The 24,342-nt window shown below is 37.9% G+C and overlaps 1 protein-coding gene across 2 annotated transcripts in view; it reads left to right on the top strand.

Annotated features, from left to right (window-relative positions):
- The window catches only part of TRRAP (transformation/transcription domain associated protein), a 74,560-nt gene extending 50,505 nt beyond the window's left edge, over window positions 1-24,055 (top strand). For both annotated transcript variants that reach the window (XM_031056485.1, XM_031056483.1), the window contains exons 57-70: window positions 848-1,043; window positions 1,678-1,943; window positions 2,637-2,737; window positions 4,899-5,100; window positions 6,203-6,367; window positions 8,319-8,409; window positions 9,813-10,012; window positions 10,773-11,034; window positions 17,564-17,789; window positions 18,139-18,356; window positions 19,081-19,265; window positions 20,590-20,793; window positions 21,731-21,925; window positions 22,765-24,055. In XM_031056485.1, the coding sequence (XP_030912345.1) occupies window positions 848-1,043; window positions 1,678-1,943; window positions 2,637-2,737; window positions 4,899-5,100; window positions 6,203-6,367; window positions 8,319-8,409; window positions 9,813-10,012; window positions 10,773-11,034; window positions 17,564-17,789; window positions 18,139-18,356; window positions 19,081-19,265; window positions 20,590-20,793; window positions 21,731-21,925; window positions 22,765-23,049 (2,796 nt within the window). In that variant the 3' untranslated portion in view covers window positions 23,050-24,055. The remainder of the gene's footprint in view (window positions 1-847; window positions 1,044-1,677; window positions 1,944-2,636; window positions 2,738-4,898; window positions 5,101-6,202; window positions 6,368-8,318; window positions 8,410-9,812; window positions 10,013-10,772; window positions 11,035-17,563; window positions 17,790-18,138; window positions 18,357-19,080; window positions 19,266-20,589; window positions 20,794-21,730; window positions 21,926-22,764) is intronic.
- Window positions 24,056-24,342: the final 287 nt, after the last annotated feature.

Here is a 24,342-nt window from a genome sequence, read left to right as displayed (position 1 = left end):
CCTGTGGGTAGAGCTCACACAGCAGCTCATACCTTTGAATTTTTATAATATAAATTGATGCATCAGATAAAGTGAATGAATATGGAAGTTTTCTCCATGTTCAGAAGTTGTTATCAAGTAAATAAGTACAATTTGTGAGCTCACACAATACCATTAGATGGCTTCTCAATGAATGTAATTCCTTCCTGCTAAGATTTCACCCATATTTCAAATTGCCCCCCCTCTCCTACTCAAGAATGGCAGCATCTGCAGCAGGAAAAGATTAATATTGCTAAATAAAGTATTTAAGTGCTTTCAGATATCAATTAAAACAAGCTTTTAAAACAATCTAATATGTATATATCCCTCATGAAGAAATGATAAATTAGTCAGTGACTGACAGAGGTACAAATGCAGCCTCGAATTTGTGCTGCAGTAATTACTTTTTTAAAAATATCAGATAGTATGTGATTAAATACCCATGAGAAAATTAAATTTATGTGATGAATGGGTGTAGGATGAAGGTTAAGCTGTTGTGAGAGCTGATACTGAGATGATTGTAGGAAAATATTACTTTAATTTATTTTCTTTGAAGAGATTTCACTCTATAAATTTGGACTGACTTTTTTTTCTCAAATAGTTATCTCATTTGGTTGATTAACAGTGAATACAACTGTTATCTACCAAGTGGTAGCTTAGAGAATACTACACTGGCTTTATTGTACTACAGGTAATTAAATTCCATTAAAGTTTGTGGGCCTTTTCTTCAGGTGGTTGAAGTTTTAACAAACTGTCTGCTGCCTTTAGTGGGTTCGAGACTGCTGCCATCTTCTGTTTGTTCCTTATTTATATTGTTTATGTTTTCTAGGCAGCACAGCAAATAATTGAACTTCAGGAAGCAGCCCAAATAAACGCGGGACTGCAACCAACTAATCTGGGGAGGAACAACAGCTTACATGATATGAAGACTGTTGTCAAGACTTGGAGGAACAGGTTACCTATTGTGTCAGATGATTTATCCCACTGGAGCAGCATTTTTATGTGGAGACAGCATCATTACCAGGGTAAGTCTGCCTGGTCCAGCATGCATTCGTCATAGAATTTTCCAGACAACACATGTTGTATTTGCAGGGATCCCTGTGGCAGGGAGGAATGATGAATCTTTCTCCACGTTCTCAAAAGGCTAATTTATTATTTTATGATACTATATTATATTAAAGAATACTATACTATACTAAAGAATACAGAAAGGTACTTACAGAATGGTAAAAAGATGATAAAGAAAACTCGTGGCTCTCTCCAGAGTCCTGACACAGCTTGGGCCTGATTGGCCAATGAGTGAAAACAACTCACACCAGAAACCAATGAAACAATCACCTGTGGGTAAACAATCTCCAAACGCATTCCACACATGAGCACAACACAGGAGAAGCAAACAACATCTCAGATAATAATTGTTTTTCTATTTCTGAGGCTTCTCAGCTTCCCAGGAGAAAAATCCTGGGCAAAGGGATTTTTCAGAGAGTGTGAATGCCACAAACACCTAAGTTTTTGGTGGCTTGATTTTGGTGAATTCTAGTTTTTGTGCAATTTTCATTGAAATGTTTGATTATCTTAAGTCATGTGTGTTGCTGTGTAAGGTACTGCTCTCTGTGTAACACCATTTCCAATGGCAAACATTTCCCCTTGCCTTCCCAGCCATTGTGACTGCCTATGAGAACAGCTCCCAGCACGACCCCAGCTCCAACAACGCCATGCTGGGCGTGCACGCCTCGGCCTCGGCCATCATCCAGTACGGGAAGATAGCGCGCAAGCAGGGGCTGGTCAACGTGGCCCTGGACATCCTGAGCCGCATCCACACCATCCCCACCGTGCCCATCGTGGACTGCTTCCAGAAGATCCGCCAGCAGGTCAAGTGCTACCTGCAGCTGGCTGGAGTCATGGGCAAAAATGAATGCATGCAGGTAGGGCAGCTGTGTTCCTGAAGGTGTTGTTGCGTCCTGTAACCCCACGAGCCATCAGATGCACTGATCTAAACAAGCTGCCTGTATCCAGAGCAGGGGCTGATTTGCCTTGGCCATGTTATGCCCTGCAGGGAGAGTTGTTTTGAGTCATGCTGGCAGTCCAAAGCAGTTAATGCCCTCTGTGAATACTGGATACTGTGAATATATTAAAAATTAGCTGACCCAGAAGTAAAGTGGGAGTACGTTTATTTAAATCTCGCAAGAGAGATAAATGGAAAGACTTTGAAAATGGCATTATTTGTAGTGGGAAAAAACAACACTGAGTGTCTGACTCATGAGTGATGGATATTGTCAAACTGAAGTAAAATTGTATGTGTTGAAAAGGAAAAAGCGTGATTTTAGGCAAAACCCACTGGCACGTGGGTGACCAGCAAATGAACCTTGTAATATAACATAAATATAATATGTAACATAAACAAGGTGGAAAGATAACCTGCTAAATGTTGTCTCTAGTTTGCATAGGCCAGTGGAAACTTAAAATTGTCAGTCTGTATTTTTTAAAATGAAAATGAAATACTTGAAAGTCATGCTATTTAAATTTCAAGAGAATATTTTGGCTGTTGTTTTATAGCACTTTCATTTAACAAAGCCTTCCCTTTTAAAAGACTTTTCTCACTAAGGCTTATTTAACAGGGTCTTGAAGTTATTGAATCAACCAATCTGAAGTACTTCACCAAGGAGATGACTGCAGAGTTTTATGCTTTAAAGGGAATGTTCTTGGCACAGATTAACAAGTGAGTATGCTGGCTGCAAGAGGCACTAGCACCCGTCTGAAAAAAAATGCAGCTGAAGTATTCAACACAGTATTTGAGCAGAAAAGCCATTCCATATCTTTATACCAGCCAAAACTTCTCACTGCTGTGTAAGTAAGTAAAAGTATCTGTGAGGGTTCCTTTGCAGTTTGGAGATGTAATGATTGGTCCTATATTGAAGTCTTGTAGGACAGAAGTAGTAATTGTTTTGCTTTGCACTGACAGGCATTTTACTATTCTGAGGAAGATCTCTTTAATTCAAGAAATAAATAGCTCATCAATCAAATTTTGTTTGGTAATACCAAAAAGACCCTTTCAGATTTCAAGAGCTCTTAGTGGGCATGGGATTTAATGACAGTTTTGCTGTGTGTTACATATGGGTGGAATAATTCCTTTACCACTGCATTGTGGCCACTTACAGAATGAAATCCATCAGGTCTCAAGCTGTACACTGCAACCTCACATAGCAATTCGAGTCAGGAAATGATGGATATCTTCTTCTGTGGATACAAGAGAGAATTTTAAATAGGCAGAATGCAATTACTTGGATGGAAAGTACAGTGGGCTTTTATATGGTCACTGGCTTAATTGTAGTTGAGATGTAAAGAGAAGAAAGTGTGCCTCCCCCATATTGTTAAATTTTTAAAAATTCTTGCAGAGAATTGTCTCTGTTTGTTCCTTCAGGATAAAATGGATAAAGGTTTCTGTTTAAAAATGTGGTTCTGATGTACTTACAATTTCTAAATCTTACCAGAAAACACTACAGTTGAGGTCAGGACTTTAGGAAGGTTTCAGTTAGGACCAGTGGCAGTGTTGAACCTGAAAATGGGACTGCTGATTGATTACCTGTGTGTCAAAGAAACTGAAGTTAAAGGTCACCTCTGCTCCTGCATCCTCCTGTGCTGCCCATTGGCTGGGCAAGGTGATAGAAACCATTTGAAAAAAATCACCTCAGGTGTCAAGAGTGATGGATTGTAGAGTGGGAGAAAGGAAAAGGGTCAGAGAAGTCCCTTTTTTGTAAAGGAGCAGTAGTGATACAAAGTCATCCATCAGGCTGCTGCTGGGCTGGTTCACTTCAAACCTTCATCCAGGGTGCAGGGAGCTTCTGAAAGCAAGGACATTAATGTAGCACAAAAACTAACACATGACAGACAAAGCTGTTTTCCTTTTTAGAGTTATGCCTCAGTAACTGGTCATTTAAAATTAGTATTATAATCCCCCAAGCTAATATTGTTATGTTAAAAATATATTAAAGATAATTTAAAAAAATGAGTCGAACAAGCATCATGTTACTTTGATCTTGGTTATTTCAATGCTTATTCTGCAAGGGAGAAGTGAAGCTCTTTCTGTTCATAAAGAGTCTTGAAAAACTTTAAGTTTCTTTATTTTGGTGATGCTTATGTGAGTTTTCTCATCCTTTATTTTTATGCCTAAGAAATAACATAGATTCAAGGGCTGTATATATACTGGGATGAATCATGCCAGATTTTGGACTTGTGACACTTGAAGAAACATGGAGAAAACCTCAGAAGTAACAAACAAGTAATCTTTTGGTTACCCAGAACTGTGTGATTAACCTTCAAATTCCTTCACTTTTCCTGTTGAAAAAAAAAAACTAACTTTTAGAGCTGTGGGGATGAGGAACTGACTGTTTCCAGAAAATGTTGAGTGTAAAATTTTTCATGGCTTCTCTGGAAAAGGAGTTAAGTAAGATGCATTCCTCTGAAAGATAAATTAAATATCATCTTCCCAATGTTGCTTTACTCCATTTTTTGCCCAGTGGAGCAGCATGTTTAAATGATTTTGCTTCATTCCCCTTATTATCTGCTCTTCTTTCTCCCAGTTTCACTGCTTGGGTTTCCACTGCAGTGCCCTGGGAGTTTTTTTTTTTTCTTTTTTAAGGGAGTATGTGAGATTTTTAACTCTAATGAAACTGTTTTCATTATGAAGCATTTACTTTTGTTGGTGCTGAACTGCAAGGAAAGCAATGACAAAACAGTTGTAAGGGACCTTATTAGAGAACTTAACAAAAGCATCACTGAATATTAAGAAACTAATTGCTTGCCCTATCAGAAATCTGACTTACACCAGGAAACAGCTACCAAATCATATAAAGCTCATATTCCTACTTGTCACCACGCAGGTCTGAGGAAGCAAACAAAGCTTTTTCTGCAGCTGTGCAAATGCACGACGTGCTGGTGAAGGCGTGGGCCATGTGGGGGGATTACCTGGAGAACATCTTTGTGAAGGAGAGGCAGCTCCACCTGGGGGTGTCTGCCATCACCTGCTACCTGCACGCCTGCCGCCACCAGAACGAGAGCAAATCCAGGAAATACTTAGCAAAGGTGAGGTCTGGGGGGGTTAAAAAAACACCCAGAGCTTCACCCCCTTGGGAAGGGCTGGGATGATGTGCAGTGCTCAAGTTTTTGCAATTAGAGAAAGAGTTACTGAGGGAAAGCTTTCATTTAGATAGAGGGGCTGTGTGTGGTTGCTCATAATTAATTTTGGGATTTTTTATGTCAGTGGGATGTCTGGGTTTTCCTTTAGATGTGGAACCTTTCTGTAGGAGGAAAAGGACAAATCACATCCAGCATTTCTACTACTTAGTGTGGTGCAATACTTGCAAAAAGGCGTCCTTTGGTGCTTTAAAAAGTAACATAGTTTGTGGTCTGTTTATCATTACTATGGACAAATAATATTGATATTTACCTAAGCATTACATTTTATTCCAGATAAGCATTTTCCATACAGTTTTATTCTGAAATTCAGCAAAATTTTGGTCAAGAAAAGCTGTTTGTGTCGTATGTTTCTCAGTTTGGGGATATTTAATCTCTCTCATGAAGAAAATTAAAAAATTTTACCAGACCAGGGAAGACAAACTGTTCTGATCATGAAACAAACACAGGAAATATTTGAGATTAAAGGTGGCCTCAACAGCACTCTGAAGTTTATTATTCTCCTTGTCTGGTTGCATAATAGTTAATGATTTTTAGTCAATGCTTAATATATTTACATTTAATTTAAACTGGGGGTGGGCAGTTAAAATAATTAAGAACACCCAAAGAAATAATCAAGTTCTTGTATCAAGGTTCATTTATCAGAGCTGTATATTTTAGGCTCTATAAAATTGCCTAAATTTTTATCTACACCCTCAGCCAAAATCCCAAAGAATTTCTCGAATGCAGTCGTGTTCATTTGCTCTTTTCTGTCTTATTTCATAGTAAGGAGTACACTTACATTTAGTTTTTACATCCTTTAAATATTATTTCTGAGTGAAAAATAGCATTGGCCAGGCACAATGAATGTAAGTTCTTGTCTCTGAGGCAGCTTTAGCACTTTCAAGGACTCCACAGTCATATTAATAAAATATCTCTGCTTTTGTGCATCATAATGATTGATGTGGCTTAAATTTAAGCACTGAGAGAGCCTCTTGAAATTCTCTCCTAGGTTCTTTGGCTGCTGAGTTTTGATGATGATAAGAACACCTTGGCAGATGCAGTGGACAAGTATTGTATTGGTGTCCCACCCATCCAGTGGCTGGCCTGGATCCCACAGCTGCTGACGTGCCTGGTTGGCTCAGAGGGCAAACTCCTCCTCAACCTCATCAGTCAGGTACTGAAGATAATCTCTAATTCCTTTTTGTCTGTAATCTTCATTTGTGAGGTGACACACGAATATTTTTTCAAGCAAATTGCAAAAATGCCAAGCTTTAAAAATGGTATTGTTTGCAACTGTTGATGTGTTAAAAAAGGTAATTTCTGCCTTTAAGCAAGATATTTTAAATTTCAAAATGAGTTTTACTTACTGAGATTAAATCCAGTGAAATTGTATCCTTATTTGCATAAGGCATTATAGTTCTCCCCGTGGAATTCTATTTAATGTATTTTTGTGAATGATATAGAACACATAAAATACATAGTTAAAAATGCTTGTAACGTAGGAGGAAAGAGTGGTTAGCTTTAGTAGCTAAAGGGCAAACTGTCTGGAAGTGTTTTGGTGCTTGTTCATTCAGGTTGATAGAAAACAGTTGTGAAGTCCCATTAATGCACAGGTGGCCATGGGAAGCTCTCACAATACCTGAATTCCAGGCCTCCAGTGCTCCACTGTTTCCTGGAACCTGGCACAGGACAACTGTTGTGCTGAATTCCTCACAGAACTCCCTTCTTTCCCTCCCCACTTGGTTTTTGAGATATGGAATTACTGAGCATGCAGGTCCCTTCCAGTTCAGGGTATTCTGTGGTCCTGTGAGATTGAGCTCCTTTCATCCTATTCCATCTTTGCTCTTTCAGACCTCTAAGAATGTGAGTTTTTGTAGCTAGAGAATGTCCATTTGTGTTGGCATGGCTGTACACAGCTCTGGATATGTCTGTGTGTGCATATATCTGTTCATGTTCCCTTCCCTCTCTCTTCATAAAATTAAATGTAACTTTGAAGAGACCATGCAGCCAAGCAGCTTAAGATGCCAAAGTAGGTAAGGCAAACTTTGATGGGTATGGCTTGATATTGTCTGGCAAGACCAATGTGCTCTACTGTCTTCTGGCAGAAAATACTCATTTCATCACTTTGTAGACACATTGTCTGTTGAGATCTGTATAAAATTTGTAGGAGTGTTTGCTCAAAAGTCATACACTAGTTGGAGCTTAGACTTGTAAATATCACAGATACTCCTGTTTGTCTTACCTTTAAACTTCAGGTACATAGGAAAAGTATGAAATCAAAAAATACCATATTTTCTATGTTACTGTTTTAAAACTCCACAATTCTCTTCAAATAACTTTTGAGTTACAGCATGAAGCATGTGTGTGTCAGGTTAGTGATCTAACCTGTGTAATAAATAGCATTACTGAGTGCTTCAATCCCTTTGCTACATTTCCACCACTTACCATATCCATTTGGATGGAGAAAGGATCTATGATTTAGTAAAATTGTGGCTGAAGAAGCCTCAAATAATGTCTTAAGATGTGCTTTACTGCAGGTAGTAGACACATGGTTTCTTTCCTTTAATAGATACTGAGATTTACAGATTTAAATGGGATGCTGAATGTCAACATCTCTTTAGGGTTGTTTTTTTTAATGGAAGCCATAAAATCCTGGTTTTATTTTTGGGTGTAGTTGGTATCCCCTTGCATTAAGTGCCACAATTAGGTGGAGTAAAGTTACTCTCTAATGGGCTTTCTTATCAAGTATGGTAGGGCTTGCTGGGAATTGTGGCCTAATTTAAAGACTAACTGCTGTCATTATATCTGTTTTTCTTCCATTATGCACATGAGTAAGATCTTTGAGCTGGCCCAGCTGGAGCTCTGACATTATGCTGCTTTCAGGTTTATTAGGCAATATGATCTGGAAACCCTAATTAGGTAACGTCTTAACAGTGTATGCAGGGAGCTACCAATTCATCCTCTTCGGGTTCCTGTTACTGAAAGAATCTTTAATTTCCATAAGCTGTTATTTAACACAAAGAGCTGATTATTCCTGAATTGGACTCATTTACAAGATAATCTGTCTGTGTTGATGTGATCTGTAGTCAGTATTCCTTAACTGAGAAATGTGTATCTCCAAATAGGTGGGAAGAGTCTATCCCCAGGCTGTTTATTTCCCGATCAGGACTCTCTATTTGACCTTGAAGATAGAACAGCGAGAGCGCTACAAGAGCGGTGAGTTTGATCCTCATGGAATTGTTTGGGCTCTTTGGAACTTAATTGTTAGGTCAAGTTTCACTGGATATTACAGAGAAAACAGATTCTCCAGAAAACATACCAACTTAGCAAAGCTAAGAAAGAAAACTCTTGATATGCTCTGCTTGCATTGATTTGTTTCTGTGGAGTTAAACCTGCAGATGGCTTGAATTTTCTTGTATAAAATATTGGAAAAGAGGAGTTCCATCTCTTTCATTCTCATATTACCTTAATTTTTGAGAATCCTATGTTCTTTACTGGATGTTTTTCTTCATAAATTTGTGGAGAAGTAGAAAATTCTTGGTTTATAAATACAGGAGAATGTCACAGGTTTTTAAGATTCTCTAGACTAATTTTCATTGGAAGCATGAACCATGCAACATTTAGGAGCCACACTTAAAAATTGTATCTCCATAATAACTTCTTATGGTGAATTTTCAAGTAAAATGAGCATCTCAATGCTCATAAAAGCAATGTTGGCTTTGAGAAATGTTTGGGAGATGGGGAAAGCATTCAGCAACTTGCAAACAACCGTTTTCCCAAGAACAAATGACATCTGGAATAGTTATGTCAAATGATTCCACAGAATTTAGTTGTTCTTTTGTCCCACATAATTTCCTGGGAATCCTGGGAGAGCTGCTTGAAGAACTCTCATTTCAGTTCTGTGTTCTTTATTACAAAGTACATTGTTTATTTAATTGCCCTTTCCATTTGGGAATTAGTTCCCTAAACTTCTGTATAAAATTTGAAAGGGCGCTAATTGAATAATGTTTTATTTTTGTTTGGGTACTCTTTTGCAGAAGGAGATGCCCACATACCCTCATCATTTATTCTTTTCCAGCAATAGTAACATATTTTCCTGTAGGTTCTGCCCAAAAACACTGCTGGGTGGGGGGGAGTTAGTGGGGATCATCTGATAAAGCAAAACTGCATAATCACTGTCTGATGGAGTTGACATTCTAGACATGGTTTGTGCTAAAACAGCTTCTGACAGTTCTCTTGTTGGCATCAGCACATTTATTCTTTAGTTATGTGTGAAAGGCCTCCCCAAAAGGGGAGGGGAAAAAACTGCCCATAATTCAAATAGTTTGATCCTATATGAAACAATGTCTGTTACTTCAAGTGTATAAGTTGAAGAGTGTTTATTTTGCTTTAATGTTGGGAAGTCTGTACCACATAAATAGCATTTGGTGCAGAGTTTTCTCTAAAAACCCCCAATTTTCTTTCTAAAAAAATCCTTTCTGAAACTCAGTAAGGAATACAAAATTAATATTTAATGTAAATCTCAAGCCAATTCTTGGAAAATTTATTTTATTTCAAAGAGACACATATCAAGTTCATGAAAGGTCATTCTTATTTCCTTTTTCATGTTCACTTTCCAGATTCAGGGCAACAGCAGCCAAGTTCAGTTGGAAATCAGTCTCACTCTGCCTCAGACCCTGGGCCCATCAGAGCCACTGCTCCAATGTGGAGATGCAGCAGAATCATGCACATGCAGAGGGAATTGCATCCAACCCTTCTGTCCTCTCTGGAAGGCATTGTGGATCAGATGGTCTGGTTCAGAGAGAACTGGCATGAGGAGGTATTTGGCTTCAAGGCACCTTCAATGAATGTATGGATCATCTAAGGGAAAGTTAACTGCAAAATATTTAGCCAGAATTAATTTTAAACATCAAAGCATAACTGTTTGTTTTGATTAGGAAACTGATGTTTGTAGAACTGACTGTTCTGATTGGAGTTTCAGGATCTTGGTTATTTTTGGAAGCTGTACAGGGGTTTTGCAGAACTGTTAATGTGATGAATGCCTCTAGGATTTAAGCTGTTGCTCATACTAACTGAAAATGTATATTCTCACGTTAAGTTTCAGAGATACCAGTTTCCTTCTTGATCTGGTGGTCTGTGACAGGTGGTGATTATTACCTGAAATTTGCATTGCAACAGAGAGCAGATGGACCTGCCACTCTGCTGTTCCTTGCCTCTCAAAGTGTTGGACTACTGTTCTGTCTGCCTAGCACAGTGTTTATTTGAAGGTTTCCTCACATCACCTTTTTTTTTCATATGTCTCAAAATATGAAATCTAAAAGTTACCTGTTGTTGAAAGAGCAAGTTGTCCTTTGTGAGGCAGCATTTCCCCTGCTCAGTTTGTTTGTTTGCAATGCTAATGAAATTCAGTGCTGTCATTCTGATTGACCCTCTGATGCAGTTTAAGAGTAGAGTTTTAAGCAGATGTTTCTGAGAGCATAATTCTACTATATAAAATGCAGTGGGAATGAATATTTGGTGTCAAATCAGAAGGCCTGATCTTCCTGACTATTTTGTTTTTTTCCGTTTTTCATTCTTAGGTGCTCAGACAACTGCAGCAGGGCTTGGCAAAGTGCTACTCCGTTGCCTTTGAGAAAAGTGGAGCTGTTTCAGATGCCAAAATCACTCCTCATACACTGAATTTTGTCAAGAAGTTAGTCAGCACCTTTGGAGTAGGTCTTGAGAATGTCTCTAATGTGTCCACCATGTTTTCTAGTGCAGCCTCAGAGTCACTAGCTAGGAGAGCACAGGCAACAGCTCAAGACCCCGTGTTCCAGAAGTTAAAAGGCCAATTTACAACAGGCAAGTGTTTGAAAATTTTTTAAATGTTGCTTTTAATCTCAAGAAAATTTCCTCCTACGGTTCAGCTGTGAGGGCATTCTGCTTTTTTATTCCAATGTCTTTCCAGAGAGAAAATTTAGAAAACGGCACTTTTCTGTCATTCAGCAAAGCTGAAATAGTTTTGTTCCTGTCTTTTGTACATCAATAAATGTAATTCAAGTGGAAAACAGACATCAACCTAGAGAATAAATATATTGTTGTATTTTTATTATTGAAAACTGTGGTTTGATTACATATGTGTTTAAAGATAAATTAGATTACTTCAGTGTAATGTTTTTGCAATTTGAACAGAACTGCTGGCTGTATGCGAGGGACAATAATGATCTGTCTCTCTGTGATGCCAGAATTTAATGAAATTTTCACCCCAGAACTCCAAACTGATGATTTTATGTGAAGTCTTTCAAAACAGCCTACTTCTGATGAGTAAGATTACTTTACTGTTTTGGGTAGCTAGATTATAAAAATTCTATTACCCAAATTTACATCATTGGTAAATTGAATCAATAACTTTAATCAGATCTAATAAAAAAAGATACTTAAGGGAAGTAGCTTTTTTGCTTCATTCATTTTCTCTTAACCAGTGGCTACATATTTGAGTATCTGATCTTGATTTGAAATTCTAAGAAAAGCTTGTTGACAAGCTTGATTTGTTTGGTGAAATGTGTTAAGGCCACGCAGCTCATACATGACAAAGTGACACTGATTGGCATCAGTGCTTTGGGTTGCCAGAATTTTGAGTTTTGCATAAATTCCTTGGCTTTTCTTTAAACATAGATGAGAGTGTTTGACAAGCAGATTTGGGGTGTTTTTTCAAGCATTTTGCTGATAATATTGTGAAAGGAAGGGAACTGGTGGGGATCCTGTGAAAGTGAGTGAGTTGTAGAAGTGACCCACATTTCTCGTGCATGCCATGCTTTGCACGATGTCCTTTCTGAGGCACAGCAGTTGCATGACAGCAGATAATGAAAGTCCTGAACCATATGATTAAATTTTTACTGGATGAAGTGTACTAGGGAGGGAAATGGAAGTAGAAATACTTTGTGTGTCTTTAATGGGAGCGTACAGGGGGAAAAAAAGTCATTGGATAATGATTAATGGGGTGAAATTTCACCAGTCCAAGTGCTGGATTGTGTACCTAGAACAGAAGAATAATGGCAGGTACAGGTGCCAATGGAGAGAGGAGAGCAGCCCTGGATCAGGGATCTGGGGATGGTTGTTGTACATCCCCTTCAGCTGAAATGCTCTACATTAAATACAAGTTTGGACTTGATTTTTATTTTTAATAATGGTTTATAGTCTTTACATTGCAACAGTTGTATAGCCACTTATTTATTGCTGTAAGTGTTGTTGATGTGCTTGGTTGGATTTGAGTTATTTTTGGTCTGTCACAGTAGCTCCTACTTCCTTTCCTGTGAGCATCAGACAGCTCTGGGGTTTCCAAGGTGTAAAGGAAAAGTAAATAGAATGCCAGACTACAGTCTGCAATATCTGAAGTAATATTTCAAAACATTTCTAGAGAAACATTTAAGAAAATTTAATTATGATTCAGTTGCAATTTTTAGTTAAGAAGTGGAGAGGATTTCCAGTATTTTTTATGCTGTTTTTATTTTTTGCATATCTTTGTGATATATAAATGGCTGTTAAGGTTTTCAGATGTTCTCTCTTAATTAAGAAATTATATGGAACAACATATAAACCAAAGTATGAGATAGGGCTGGTCATAAAAATCATGTAAAGTCATCAAATGCAAAGTGTTTCTTAGTAAACTTCAGTTAAGTAACAGTAATTACTTTCTTTTTTTGAAGATTTCATGTTTTATTTTTCGTGTACGATGAAATATGAATGTCTGCAGGATACATGTAATTATTTTGCTTAGTGCTGGATTAGATTTTATTTTAATCTATTACATTCAGTGTTTAAATTTACAAATTAAATGTGGGAAAACAAAAGAAATTAAACCAATCATCATACTTAATAATTGCTGTAATCTAATTAGTTATGCAGAAAATGAAAATAAGTTTTTATTGATTTTACAGTAACAGTAAAATATATGTAAATAACTGAATAGGATTCTAATTACTGTACCGAAAATTGCAAGAGTTTTTTAACATTGCAAGAAACCAATTGTAGAATGTGCCTTATATGTCCTTGTGTCACACCACAATGTCCATGTTTGTTTTTCCTGTTCTCAGTTCCAGTTGCATTTGGATAATGGACAGATAATTACAGTGGTTGCCTTTCAATTCAAAAGTGTCCAAGTTAAGGAGCTGTCTCGGAGTAAACTTTTTGTCAATTATTCCCAGATTAATGTTGACAGCTATGGTTTATAGACACTTTCAGCATGGTTTGGTTGCATAATCATTTCCATCAACATCAGAGTTGTATTTTGATTCCTGTTTGGAGCCACTGGAGACTCTCACACCATTTCATATATTCTGAATTCCTTGTCTGTAGCAGTCTGGACTGTTGGAGCTGTGATAGGTCATCTTTATCTATCCTAATGTTATATTATAAAAACAAATTCTACTTTGAATTTTTTTTCTAGAACTTCAAATGCATAGTTCTTTAACCATCTGTTCTTTGTTCTTTCCTTTTCTGCTAAACCTTTTGACATCAAAGAAAAGAAAATGCTGAAAAATGCTCCTTTTGAGAGCTCTCTCAGCAGTGAGAGCAGCAGAAAAGCTGCCTCAATTGTCCTTTTGTGGGCAGATGATAGTTTAGAGTTTGGATCAGCTTCTTTCTGCAACCATCTCTCAAGCTGAATATGAATGGAGAGCTCCAAAATACCCCCTTGAAGGGCATGGTAATTTCCTTGAGACTTTGTCCCCTAGCACAATGAATCCTTCACTGTGCTGGTGGCTCTGTAGTCAGGAGGAAGCTCTTGAAACCCAAGTGTGGCTCTGAACTGTTAGGAGGGGGCAGGGGGAAGAGCTCTGTGCATTTTCAGCCTTTTTAAGGATTTATTTTCCCTTCTGCTCAAGAGTGAACATAGTGTACTTTGGTAGCTCTTTTTTTGCTTCCATTGTAATTTTTAGGTAACAGGATGTTATCCCAGAATTCCAGATAAAGAGTTGGATGATATTTGACCTTGGTATCCTGCACATGCAGTCTTGGTTTTCTGGAGCTGAGTGATAAACGAGAAGTTCTGCTCCACATTTCTGCTTTCCTCTCACTGAGATTTTTCATCTTTATTGGCTTTTTCCAAAAGTTCTTGTGAGATTGGAAAGAACTTTTGGGAAGTAGAGTATATAAATGTTTGAATATTATCTTCAAAAGCAAGACAGCACTTCAATTTTGGAGAATGCTTGGATCTTCTTCAGTGTCATGGGCATAAAGAATTGTCCTGCTCTCTGCAGCTAAGCTCACAACTGAGTCCTCAGGGACACTTCACATGATTAGTGCCTTGGCTTTTTAGCTGGAGATCCTTCAGATGTGAACCTTTAATAGAATCAGGCTTTTCCTACAGTCAGAATAATCTTAAAAATCTTCAAATGAACTGTTTCTTGCTCTAAAAGCATTAATAGCCAGTTGCCTTTGATCAGAACTATTTTCTTCCAGTGTAGCAGAAGGGTTTTTTAATATAGTTCTGGAGTCTTAGTTTGGAGGTATTCTTTGTTTTCTTAATGCCATATTAATGTTGTGTAGGTCAAAGGCAATGGGGGGGGACAGAGGGTTTGATACTCTAATTTTGCTACCTCGAGTATGTTTTTTGGTGTTTCTTCCTGAGGAGTGATGGTACAGCCTTCAATCGAAATGTATTAAGAGGCATCAGAATTTTTTTAGGTCTGTCTCACTGGGGAGAAGATTGTTCCTCATTTCTCCTTCCATTGAGGGTGGTAAGAAACTTCAGCAGCCTTGAGAAGAGAGAGCAAACTGCTTCCACTGCAGTCTGTGCCATGGTCTTCTGTGAAAATCCCCGTTAAGGATCAGGGGAAAACTTCCCATCCTTTTTAGGAATAGGTGGTGAAAGTAGTGAGCTACTTCAGACCAGTGTGTGTTAGCTTGAGAAAGGTGTTTTCCAGTATTAAGTACTGAAGAAATGGATTTTTTTTTTAAACAAAACCACTGTTTATATAGATTAAGATGTCTGCAAAGCAGAGGGACTTCGTACTCAAATAATGTTTGGTCTTGTATTTCCCTTTCTTCCAGCTGAAGTGATTTTTCTTCTCAGATGGGCTCTCTGTGACACGAGCAGAAAGACTAATTGAACTCTGTGTTTCCCATCTGCCACTGGGAAACAAAAGAACAACAAAAATCCTAAAACAGGCATTCAGCAAACTAGAGCTGCTCTTGTGGTGAACAGAGTGACTTTTTTTTGTAAGGAAAATATATTGATGTGTGTTTTTACCTCTTGGCTGATTCACATTAGTACAAAAACTAGTTGCAGTTTGAGGGTACTTTCCTGCACTTCAGAGATTGGGGAGACAAATGATGCAATAATTTTGTCACTTTGATGAAATGATTTACTCCCACTGCTCACTAGAGGGTAGGCTTGGGATTTTAATAAGAGTGTTTTACAGTGATATTGCAGTAGATGCACTGCCCACAGCAGGCAGAAAAAGAAAAGGGAATATTACATCCATAAATATGAAACTGTATTTTTCATTATAAACTTTTTTCTTACAGAAGTGGAAAGGATTTTGTATGAGCTGGTTTTTTTGTTCTCTTTTAGGCTGGTAAACTTAGGTCTTTCACGGAAAGATTTTAGCATATCAGTTTATTGTAGATACCCAGTGAAGTATGTTTGGTTATATGTTCTCTGATATTTATTGAGTAACAGAACAGCAAAATGAAAGTGATTCTAAGGTGCATTGTTTTCTTTGGCATTAGAATCCTGGATTAAAGAAAAAAAAATAGGAGAGTGTGTGTAGAATGACAGGAACTCTGCTGGCTAAATGAATATTTTAAGTTGTTTTTAGGAGTAAGTCTTTTGGACAATCAGAGTTTTGAGTGATTTAATTGTTGTTGAAAAAGCTTTTATAATGCAGCAATTGCTGTGTGCACATACTTAATTCACTCTTGGCACACTTGCAGGCAGATGTTTGTAGCATATTTATGTGGTCAAATTTTCTGAGCAGTGCTCATGTTTTATTTGGTTTTTGGTATTTGGTTTTTGGTATTTTTGTCAACTTAGGAAAATATTGAGTGTATATAACATGTTGAAATGGAGGTTCTGCAAGAAAATTTAAACTAATTTTTAAGACTTAATTTTCTATTGTGTTGAATAATACTGAAGATTCCCTTCTGCTCTAGCTGCAAATGTCAGAAATACTGAATTATCAATCTCTGTTTTTTTTCAGTTGCTTTTTCACTTGAGACATGTTGAGCTTAAAATGGCATCTTCTAGGGAGTGGAGATGAGTTAAAAATTCAAGTCTGTTGGTTAACTTGCATAGTTTGGGATGCCATAACTAATGAGTTTTACAGAGAGTAGTTTGTCTTCTTATCCAAGTGTGTTTAATTTTTCATTGTTGTGGCACTGAAGTGCTGAACCATCATTTCATGTATGTGGTTTATTCATTCTCCCTCTTTTGGGAAATTCAAAGACATTTATTTATTTATTATTTGCTTTGTCTGAAACTGTAGTGAGAGCAGTGTTGGGAAGATGGTGTTGGTGTGGCCCAGAAAATGCTCAGTATTGCAGTGATTTCTGTTACAGAATTATTTGCATAATGTACTGAAGTCGATATATTGACCTTGAGAAAGTTCCTTCTTCATCTGCATGTGGATTAAAGGAGATATTCTCACTCTGTGATACTGTTGACATTGCAGTGGAAAGAGCAGGCTGTTTGCATAATGTCATTTTTCTTGGGCTGCTCTGACTGTTCTTCCTGTAGTGTCTTTCAGTTGTTGTCTAAGACAGGAAAGAATAAGAATTTTCTTGCAGCTGAGAAGAGAATAGTAATAATAACAATTTTCTTATTTGTCCTGCAGTTCCTCATGGATTCTATGTTGTATCCTCAACTGGGGCTCTTTCATTCGTTTTAGGAGTAAAAAATAATAAATGAATAATTAAATAAATAAATGACTTGTAATGATACAGGTAGAAAATTATAGTGCTATAAAGTAAGCCTGCTTTTCCTCTTTCACTGAGTAGTCTGATGTAATAATTTGGGGTTTTGCTGCTTTCTTTCTATGCAGTATGTCTGGTTGCAGTATATAGAGAATTCAATACAGTAATAGTATTTAAATTTTTCACTGTATGCTTTACAATGCTTGTGTGACTGTAAAACAGGAAAATCTTAGGAAGTTTGTTATATGCTAAATAGCAGAATATTTTGGAGTTGTATACAAAAAAGAGGTAGCAGATTCTGACAGGTTTAAGTTATTGTTCTGTATAATGCTAGGACTTTGCAAAATGTTTTCTATAGAAAATAGAAATATTCAACAGAGCCTGTCTTTTAAAGGCAGTTCAGCTTAGAGGGGGGGTGTGTGTTTGGTTTGCACTATTGAATTGGGTGATTTGTTTTTGTTTGGGTTTTTTTTTTTAGATTTTGACTTCAGTGTGCCGGGATCAATGAAACTCCACAACCTTATCTCCAAACTAAAGAAATGGATCAAAATTCTGGAGGCCAAAACTAAACAGCTTCCAAAGTTCTTCCTCATAGAGGAGAAGTGCCGCTTTCTAAGTAACTTCTCAGCTCAAACTGCGGAAGTAGAGATACCTGGAGAATTCCTCATGCCAAAGCCAACACATTACTACATCAAGATAGCAAGGTAACCTAAAAATTCCCTTTGGTAGCTGTAATTCTGGAAACAGAGAAGAAAATTAAAGCCCACTCCATCCATCCATCCATCCATCCATCCTGCAAAAGTAGATAGATATTTTATAGTAGATAAATATTTTATATATGTGTACCACACATATAGTCAAACTTTGATGTAAGACCTTTTTAATTTATCCTCCTTCAATAATTTTACATTTGATCACTAAACACCTGCACTGTTCAGAGCATATTTAATTTTCTTGTACCTTGCTGTGAGTTGAGATCTGTGCTTTAATGTCACCACTAGAGATGCTGTTGTTCAAAAGAGTTACAGAGCTCTCTTCAAATGCTCCTGGCAGGTTCATGCCCAGGGTGGAGATCGTGCAGAAGCACAACACAGCTGCTCGCAGGCTGTACATCCGCGGGCACAACGGGAAGATCTACCCCTACCTGGTGATGAACGATGCCTGCCTGACCGAGTCGCGCCGCGAGGAGCGCGTCCTGCAGCTGCTCCGCCTCCTCAACCCCTGCCTGGAGAAGAGGAAGGAGACCACCAAGAGACATTTGTTCTTCACAGGTACTGAAAAGAGAGAGGTCTGTGTTGTTTTTAAATGTAAGTTTCGCTCAAAGGTTATGATGGCTGGAGGTTTTTGAATATTCGCAAGGGTAGTTAGTCTTGTCTGGAGCTGTAGCACCCCTCTGGAGGAGTGCAGCTGATTGCATGGGGTCTGGGGTGTTTTTAGAAATGCTTATCTGCCTCTCTTATGATATCAAGTGCACTTGTGAATATTTAAGGCAGAGATGCCCATTGGGCCTGTTGGTGTGGAAATAGGCGCACATACTTCAACAACATTGAAGTATGGGAAATATAATTGGAAATACAACATTTAGAGACAACTGAAGAGGGATAGAAGAAAATCTTTTCTCCCCGAGTTGTGATATAGGAATATTGAATTTCTTTTACGTCTTCCACATAACACAGAAGAAACACTTTTTCTTTTTGCTGCTGAATTTCATGTAAACAAAGTATTACCCTCTTTCCTGAAGGTAAAGAAAAATATGAAGAATGATGAGTGCTCAATTTTTTTCAAAAATACTGTTGATATTTCTGACGAGATTAAAAAAATCCTACTGTAATTTTTTTACCTGAGCTTGTAAATTAGTTATGAGCATAGCATTAAAGTGTTCTGTTGGTAGGCTCCAGTTGATTATCGGGGTTGTGTTTTGAGGGCTGGTGTGTCAGCATTTGGGCTCTGAGGAACTCAGGTTTGCTTTGCTCTCTGTGTCCTGTCCCTGCGCAGTGCCGCGGGTGGTGGCGGTGTCCCCGCAGATGCGGCTGGTGGAGGACAACCCCTCCTCGCTGTCCCTGGTGGAGATCTACAAACAGCGCTGCGCCAAGAAGGGCATCGAGCACGACAACCCCATCTCCCGCTACTACGACCGGCTGGCCACGGTGCAGGCTCGGGGCACGCAGGCCAGTCACCAGGTACTGCAGCACAGGTTAACACAGGGCTGTGCCCTGAGCCCTGAACCCTGCCCTTCCCAGGGCAATTCCATCCAGGGCTGTCCCCAGCACCCTGCTCTGCCCCAGCAATTTCATCCAGGGCTTTCCCCTGCACCCTGCCCTGTCCTGCCCAATTTCATCCAAGGCTTTCCCCAGCACCCTGCTGTTCCTTGGCAGATTTCCCCCAGCACTTCTTCAGAACTTGGGAAGTTAATTATGTACTAAATAACAGAATATTTTGGAGTTTAAGAAAGAGGTAGCAGATTTAAGTTATTGTTTATATAAAGCTAGGACTTTGCTAAAAGGTTTTCTATAGAAAAGAGAAATATTCAGCAGAGCCTGTCTTTTAATGGCAGTTCAGCTTAGCAGGGATGTGTGTGGTTGGTAAATGTCATTAGATGTCAGACAGATACACAGTGCATGGTGGTGGTTGGATTTTTTGCATGTATTTTGATTTTGCATAATGAGAACTCTATATCTCTTCAGAGTTTTAGGTGATCTTGGAATGATTTTATTAAAAAAAGCTGTATTTGTATTGCTGGAAGTTGTTTTGGGTAAATGCAACTGAAAACAGGCAGGGTGCTGATTGATTTTTTTTTTTCTCTCTTGTATAGTGCTTTAAAAATAATTAATTGACAGCATGGGGAGCAGCATTTCTAATTTACATAAGCAGCTACAGTATGGTATGTGAGGCAGGCTTCCCATGTTCTTCTAATATTTCTCTTAAAATTGCCGGTGGATCCATTCATCTTAGCCAAACAGAAGCAGTTGGGCAATTTCACCTAATAAATGAAGTAATCAGAAAGAACAAAGCTCTCTCTCTGTAACCTCCACCAAACAAACAGTTGTGATGTATAAGGTGGTTTTATGGTTTGTTTTTTTTTTTAGTTAGGGTTAGTGCAAATTCATAGATAAAATGCCAGTCCCATTCCAAATACAGCTATTAGAAAATACACAGTAAATACGTATTACAAATGTAGTTTAAACAATTGTCTCAGACTTTCTTTGTTACAAAATAAAAATGGGAGTGCTATGTAACACTTCTTTCTATTTTCAGAATTCTTACATTTGAAACTTTAACAGCCCTTTAATTGGAGTCAACATGACTATCATGCTTTCTGGTGTAACAGAACAGATCCTTCTTTTTCTAACTAATTAGGCCTAGTATATGCTATAGTAATTAAATATTTTGGTAGATTTTTTTTTTTTTGCTTTTCCTAAAACGAGATACAGCGATTAAGAGCAGATTGGTAGTTGCTTTAGAGCATTAAAAATGCCTTTTCCAAGTAACCCTTTTGCTGTGCAGGTTCTCAGAGACATCCTGAAGGAGGTGCAGAGTAACATGGTGCCTCGCAGCATGCTCAAGGAGTGGGCCCTGCACACCTTCCCCAACGCCACGGATTACTGGACCTTCAGGAAGATGTTCACCATCCAGTTAGCCCTCATTGGCTTTGCAGAATTCATCTTCCACTTGAACAGGCTCAACCCTGAGATGCTGCAGATTGCCCAGGTGTGCTTCAGTTTGCTCATTCTCTCGTCTTGGATCAGATGGGTATTTGCACTGTGCTTTTGAAATGAGCTGAAGTTCAACATAGATAATTAACAGTGCATTTCAGCAGGCTTTTTATTTCTGTGTGATTGCACATCCTGTAGGGAGCACTTTAACCTGCAGTCCCCATGGACATCAGCTCTGCCCTCTGTGGTGAGAGTTCAGAACTTTGTGAAATTGTTCTTAGATATTTGAACTCTTCATGTAAATGACTGCTAAGTCTCTTTTTTTAGTCTTCTTTCAAATATATTGCTTTCAAAATACCTCTGTTTTAAATCAATTAGGTGTAAGAAAAATAAAATATAGAGCTTCATTTTCTTAAAGGGCTATACCCCTTTTCAAATACCATTCTCTTTGGAGCATATCCATCAAGCTACAACTCTATTAATCATGATTTTTCTGTTTTAACCCAATATTTAAAATTATGTTTGCTACCTAAAAAAGAGCAAAGTTGGTATGTATTAAAGTCTCAATGCCATTTTAATGCATGGAGAGCTATATTCTGCATAGCAATTAAGATTTTTTGATCCCTCTATTAAGTGTTCAGCTTAATTTTCAGTTGTTTACCCACAGTTGAACCTTGGACACTGAATATTGTCCCAGAGGTCTATTGGCAGTGACTCCATACAGATCAGGATCCAGAGGAATCTACTCCTCAAGTTTGGTATTACATGTATTTAGTGAGGGGTTTGGACAGAACATTTTGAGAGAAATACTTTTGTGCATGCCATTATTTATAACTTCATTGCTCAAAAGGTATTTGGCTAAACAAATAACACGCTTTTGAAGCGCTGTTGAAAACTCAGCATTAACAGACAAAAAAACCCAACTACTTTTGGTTCCATGAAGGAAAATCAGTTCCTTTAATTGCTTTTGTGCATGTTTCTGTTCATCCCAGGACACTGGCAAGCTCAACGTGGCGTACTTTCGCTTTGACATCAACGATGCCACGGGAGATCTGGACGCCAACCGCCCGGTGCCCTTCCGCCTCACCCCCAACATCTCCGAGTTCCTCACCACCATTGGAGTGTCAGGGCCCCTCACTGCATCCATGATTGCAGTAGCTCGCTGCTTTGCACAGCCAAACTTCAAGGTTTGTGTATCTTTTTAGCAGATTTGTAGTTGACAATTTATAAACAAAACCAGCACTTTTTTGGTGAAGGTAGGAACTCAATGATAGTGCGGATTTGTTTTAAAATTTTACCCTGAGGTCATCACAAAGGCCAGCTGAAATGTTGGAAATGTTTGGACATGTTTTATGTTATGTGTAAATGTTTAATTTGACTCAGACTCAGCATAAAAGTTGGCTTTAAAAGCCTGAGACTGTTGGAGTTGGCAGATTAATACCAGTAACTCAACTCGGTGATGAGAAACAACAGGAAAGTATTTGTTGCAGGCATTTCTTTTTCATCCAAGGATAGAACTGGCCTATATAACATATATGTGTATATATATTAAATACATATGTATGGATGTTGTAGTCAATGTTCTTTTCCTGTGTAGCAGAAAATAATATTCCCTGAGAGTGTAATGACTGCAATAAAACCATCCAGCTTTTCAAAGTGTTCCAAATCTTTGCCCAAGACTTCTGTCCGTGTGTGTGTGTGTTGTAGAAGCCATGAATTTAGTGGAGTAATTTAAAAATAGGGCGTAAACAACTGTATCTGTGTATCAATATCTTAATATGTTGTTAATATCTGTAGGAGTCATTGTATTGTGTTTTTGTAATGGAAACTTTTTATGAAAAGGAATACCTGGAGAGGAAATAAAATCTTTGAAAGCCACACTCGTCTTGAAAAGTCTGAAATTGCAATGTGGCACCTAGAGTGTCAAAATACTGTCGACTAAAATCTAGTTACAATTCTGTAATGTGATAGAACCTGATCATTCTGTGGATTAAGTGCCATAATCTGATTTTTCTTCTTCATATAGGTTGATGGCATCCTAAAAACTGTGCTAAGGGATGAAATCATCGCATGGCACAAAAAAACCCAAGAGGACACCTCCTCTCCACTGTCAGCAGCTGGGCAGCCCGAGAACATGGACAGCCAGCAGCTGGTTTCTCTGGTTCAGAAAGCTGTCACTGCCATCATGACTCGGCTCCACAACCTGGCCCAGTTTGAGGGAGGGGAAAGCAAAGTCAACACCCTGGTGGCAGCTGCCAACAGCCTGGACAACCTCTGCAGGATGGACCCCGCCTGGCACCCCTGGCTGTGACTCGAAGCGTTCAATAGTTTGAGGGGGGATTTTGTTGTTTTTGTTGTTTTTGGATTTTTTGTTGTTTTTATTTCCTCCTGTTATTTGTGGTGTGAGCCATATTTTGTGTTAAGAAAATGTGAAAAAAGCTTTCCAGACAACGGCTTACCTGTCACACTGCGTTTTGTCAGTTTTCATTCTAGCTGTGTTTACAGTAGTATGGTGTTTTTACTGGTTTTAATTTCATGAGGAGACATTTCCTCCTGTTTATGCAGTTGATATGCAACAGCAGCTTTTGCAAATAGATTAAAAATGAAGAGAGAAAAATAATATACAGAAAAATCTAATTTTATGATGAAGACTATGAAACTAGCATTGTTAGATTTAGGGTCTGCCATTCCTAATAACTTGCAGTATATGAATTTTTTATACAATAGTAATTACTAAAAAAAAGAAAGAAAAATACAGTAATCCCAGTTACTGAGTTTTCCTCTGTGAAATTTTACTTAATCACTCTCTTCGTAATGCCAAAATGAAGGCACAGATAAATGCTCTTAACTTTTAAGTTTGCTTCAAATTTACATGAGCAATGTTGCTTTGTACAGACAATTTTGTACCAAATGTTATAGAAGTGAGATTTTGTTAGGCACTGAGAAAATGATGATCATATTGTGCTGCCTTTTCCTGGAGCACAAGCTATGTACAGTAAAAGTGTAAACCATTTAGAGTATTTGGTTTAGGTGTGGACAGTGTTTGGGGGGAGGTTTATAAAAGGATGGAAAAAGTCATCCTTTGATATCTGTATTTGTCTGTAATAGAGAAAAAACAGAAATCTTATCAAGTTCTCTTTACTGTTTAGAATTACAGTAGCTTCTTTAGAATGAACCTGTTCCTTTGTAATTTAAGAAGAGCAGTTTAATGTTTTACTTGTCTTTCTGTTGTGTTAGCATTTTTATAAAACTTTAGTGTTGAGAATGTTAAATTTGTACAGAGTGATTTTTTTCCAAATAAATATTTTATAACACTCTCTGTGGTATTAATTTCATTTATAATATTTTTAATATTATCCTATGAGTATGATTTTGCTTCATTATATGATGGATGAAACAAGCATGGCCCTTCATTCCCATGCTTGGTGCTCCTTTTGTATCAAGAGAATTTTGCTCTATGGCGCTATGTACAAGGGGAAGCTCAAATAAATGAGTGCCAAGGACTATATAAGAAAACAAATTTCCCTTTTTTTTGCAAAGACTTACTTCCTTATCAAAATCATGTTGGCAGGAATAATCTTCTTATAAAACATAGCACTTCCTG

The sequence above is a fragment of the Geospiza fortis genome, unplaced genomic scaffold, assembly GCF_000277835.1.
Source record: "Geospiza fortis unplaced genomic scaffold, GeoFor_1.0 scaffold237, whole genome shotgun sequence".
Taxonomy (NCBI): domain Eukaryota; kingdom Metazoa; phylum Chordata; class Aves; order Passeriformes; family Thraupidae; genus Geospiza; species Geospiza fortis.
This window is presented reverse-complemented; position numbering and strand designations above follow the sequence as displayed.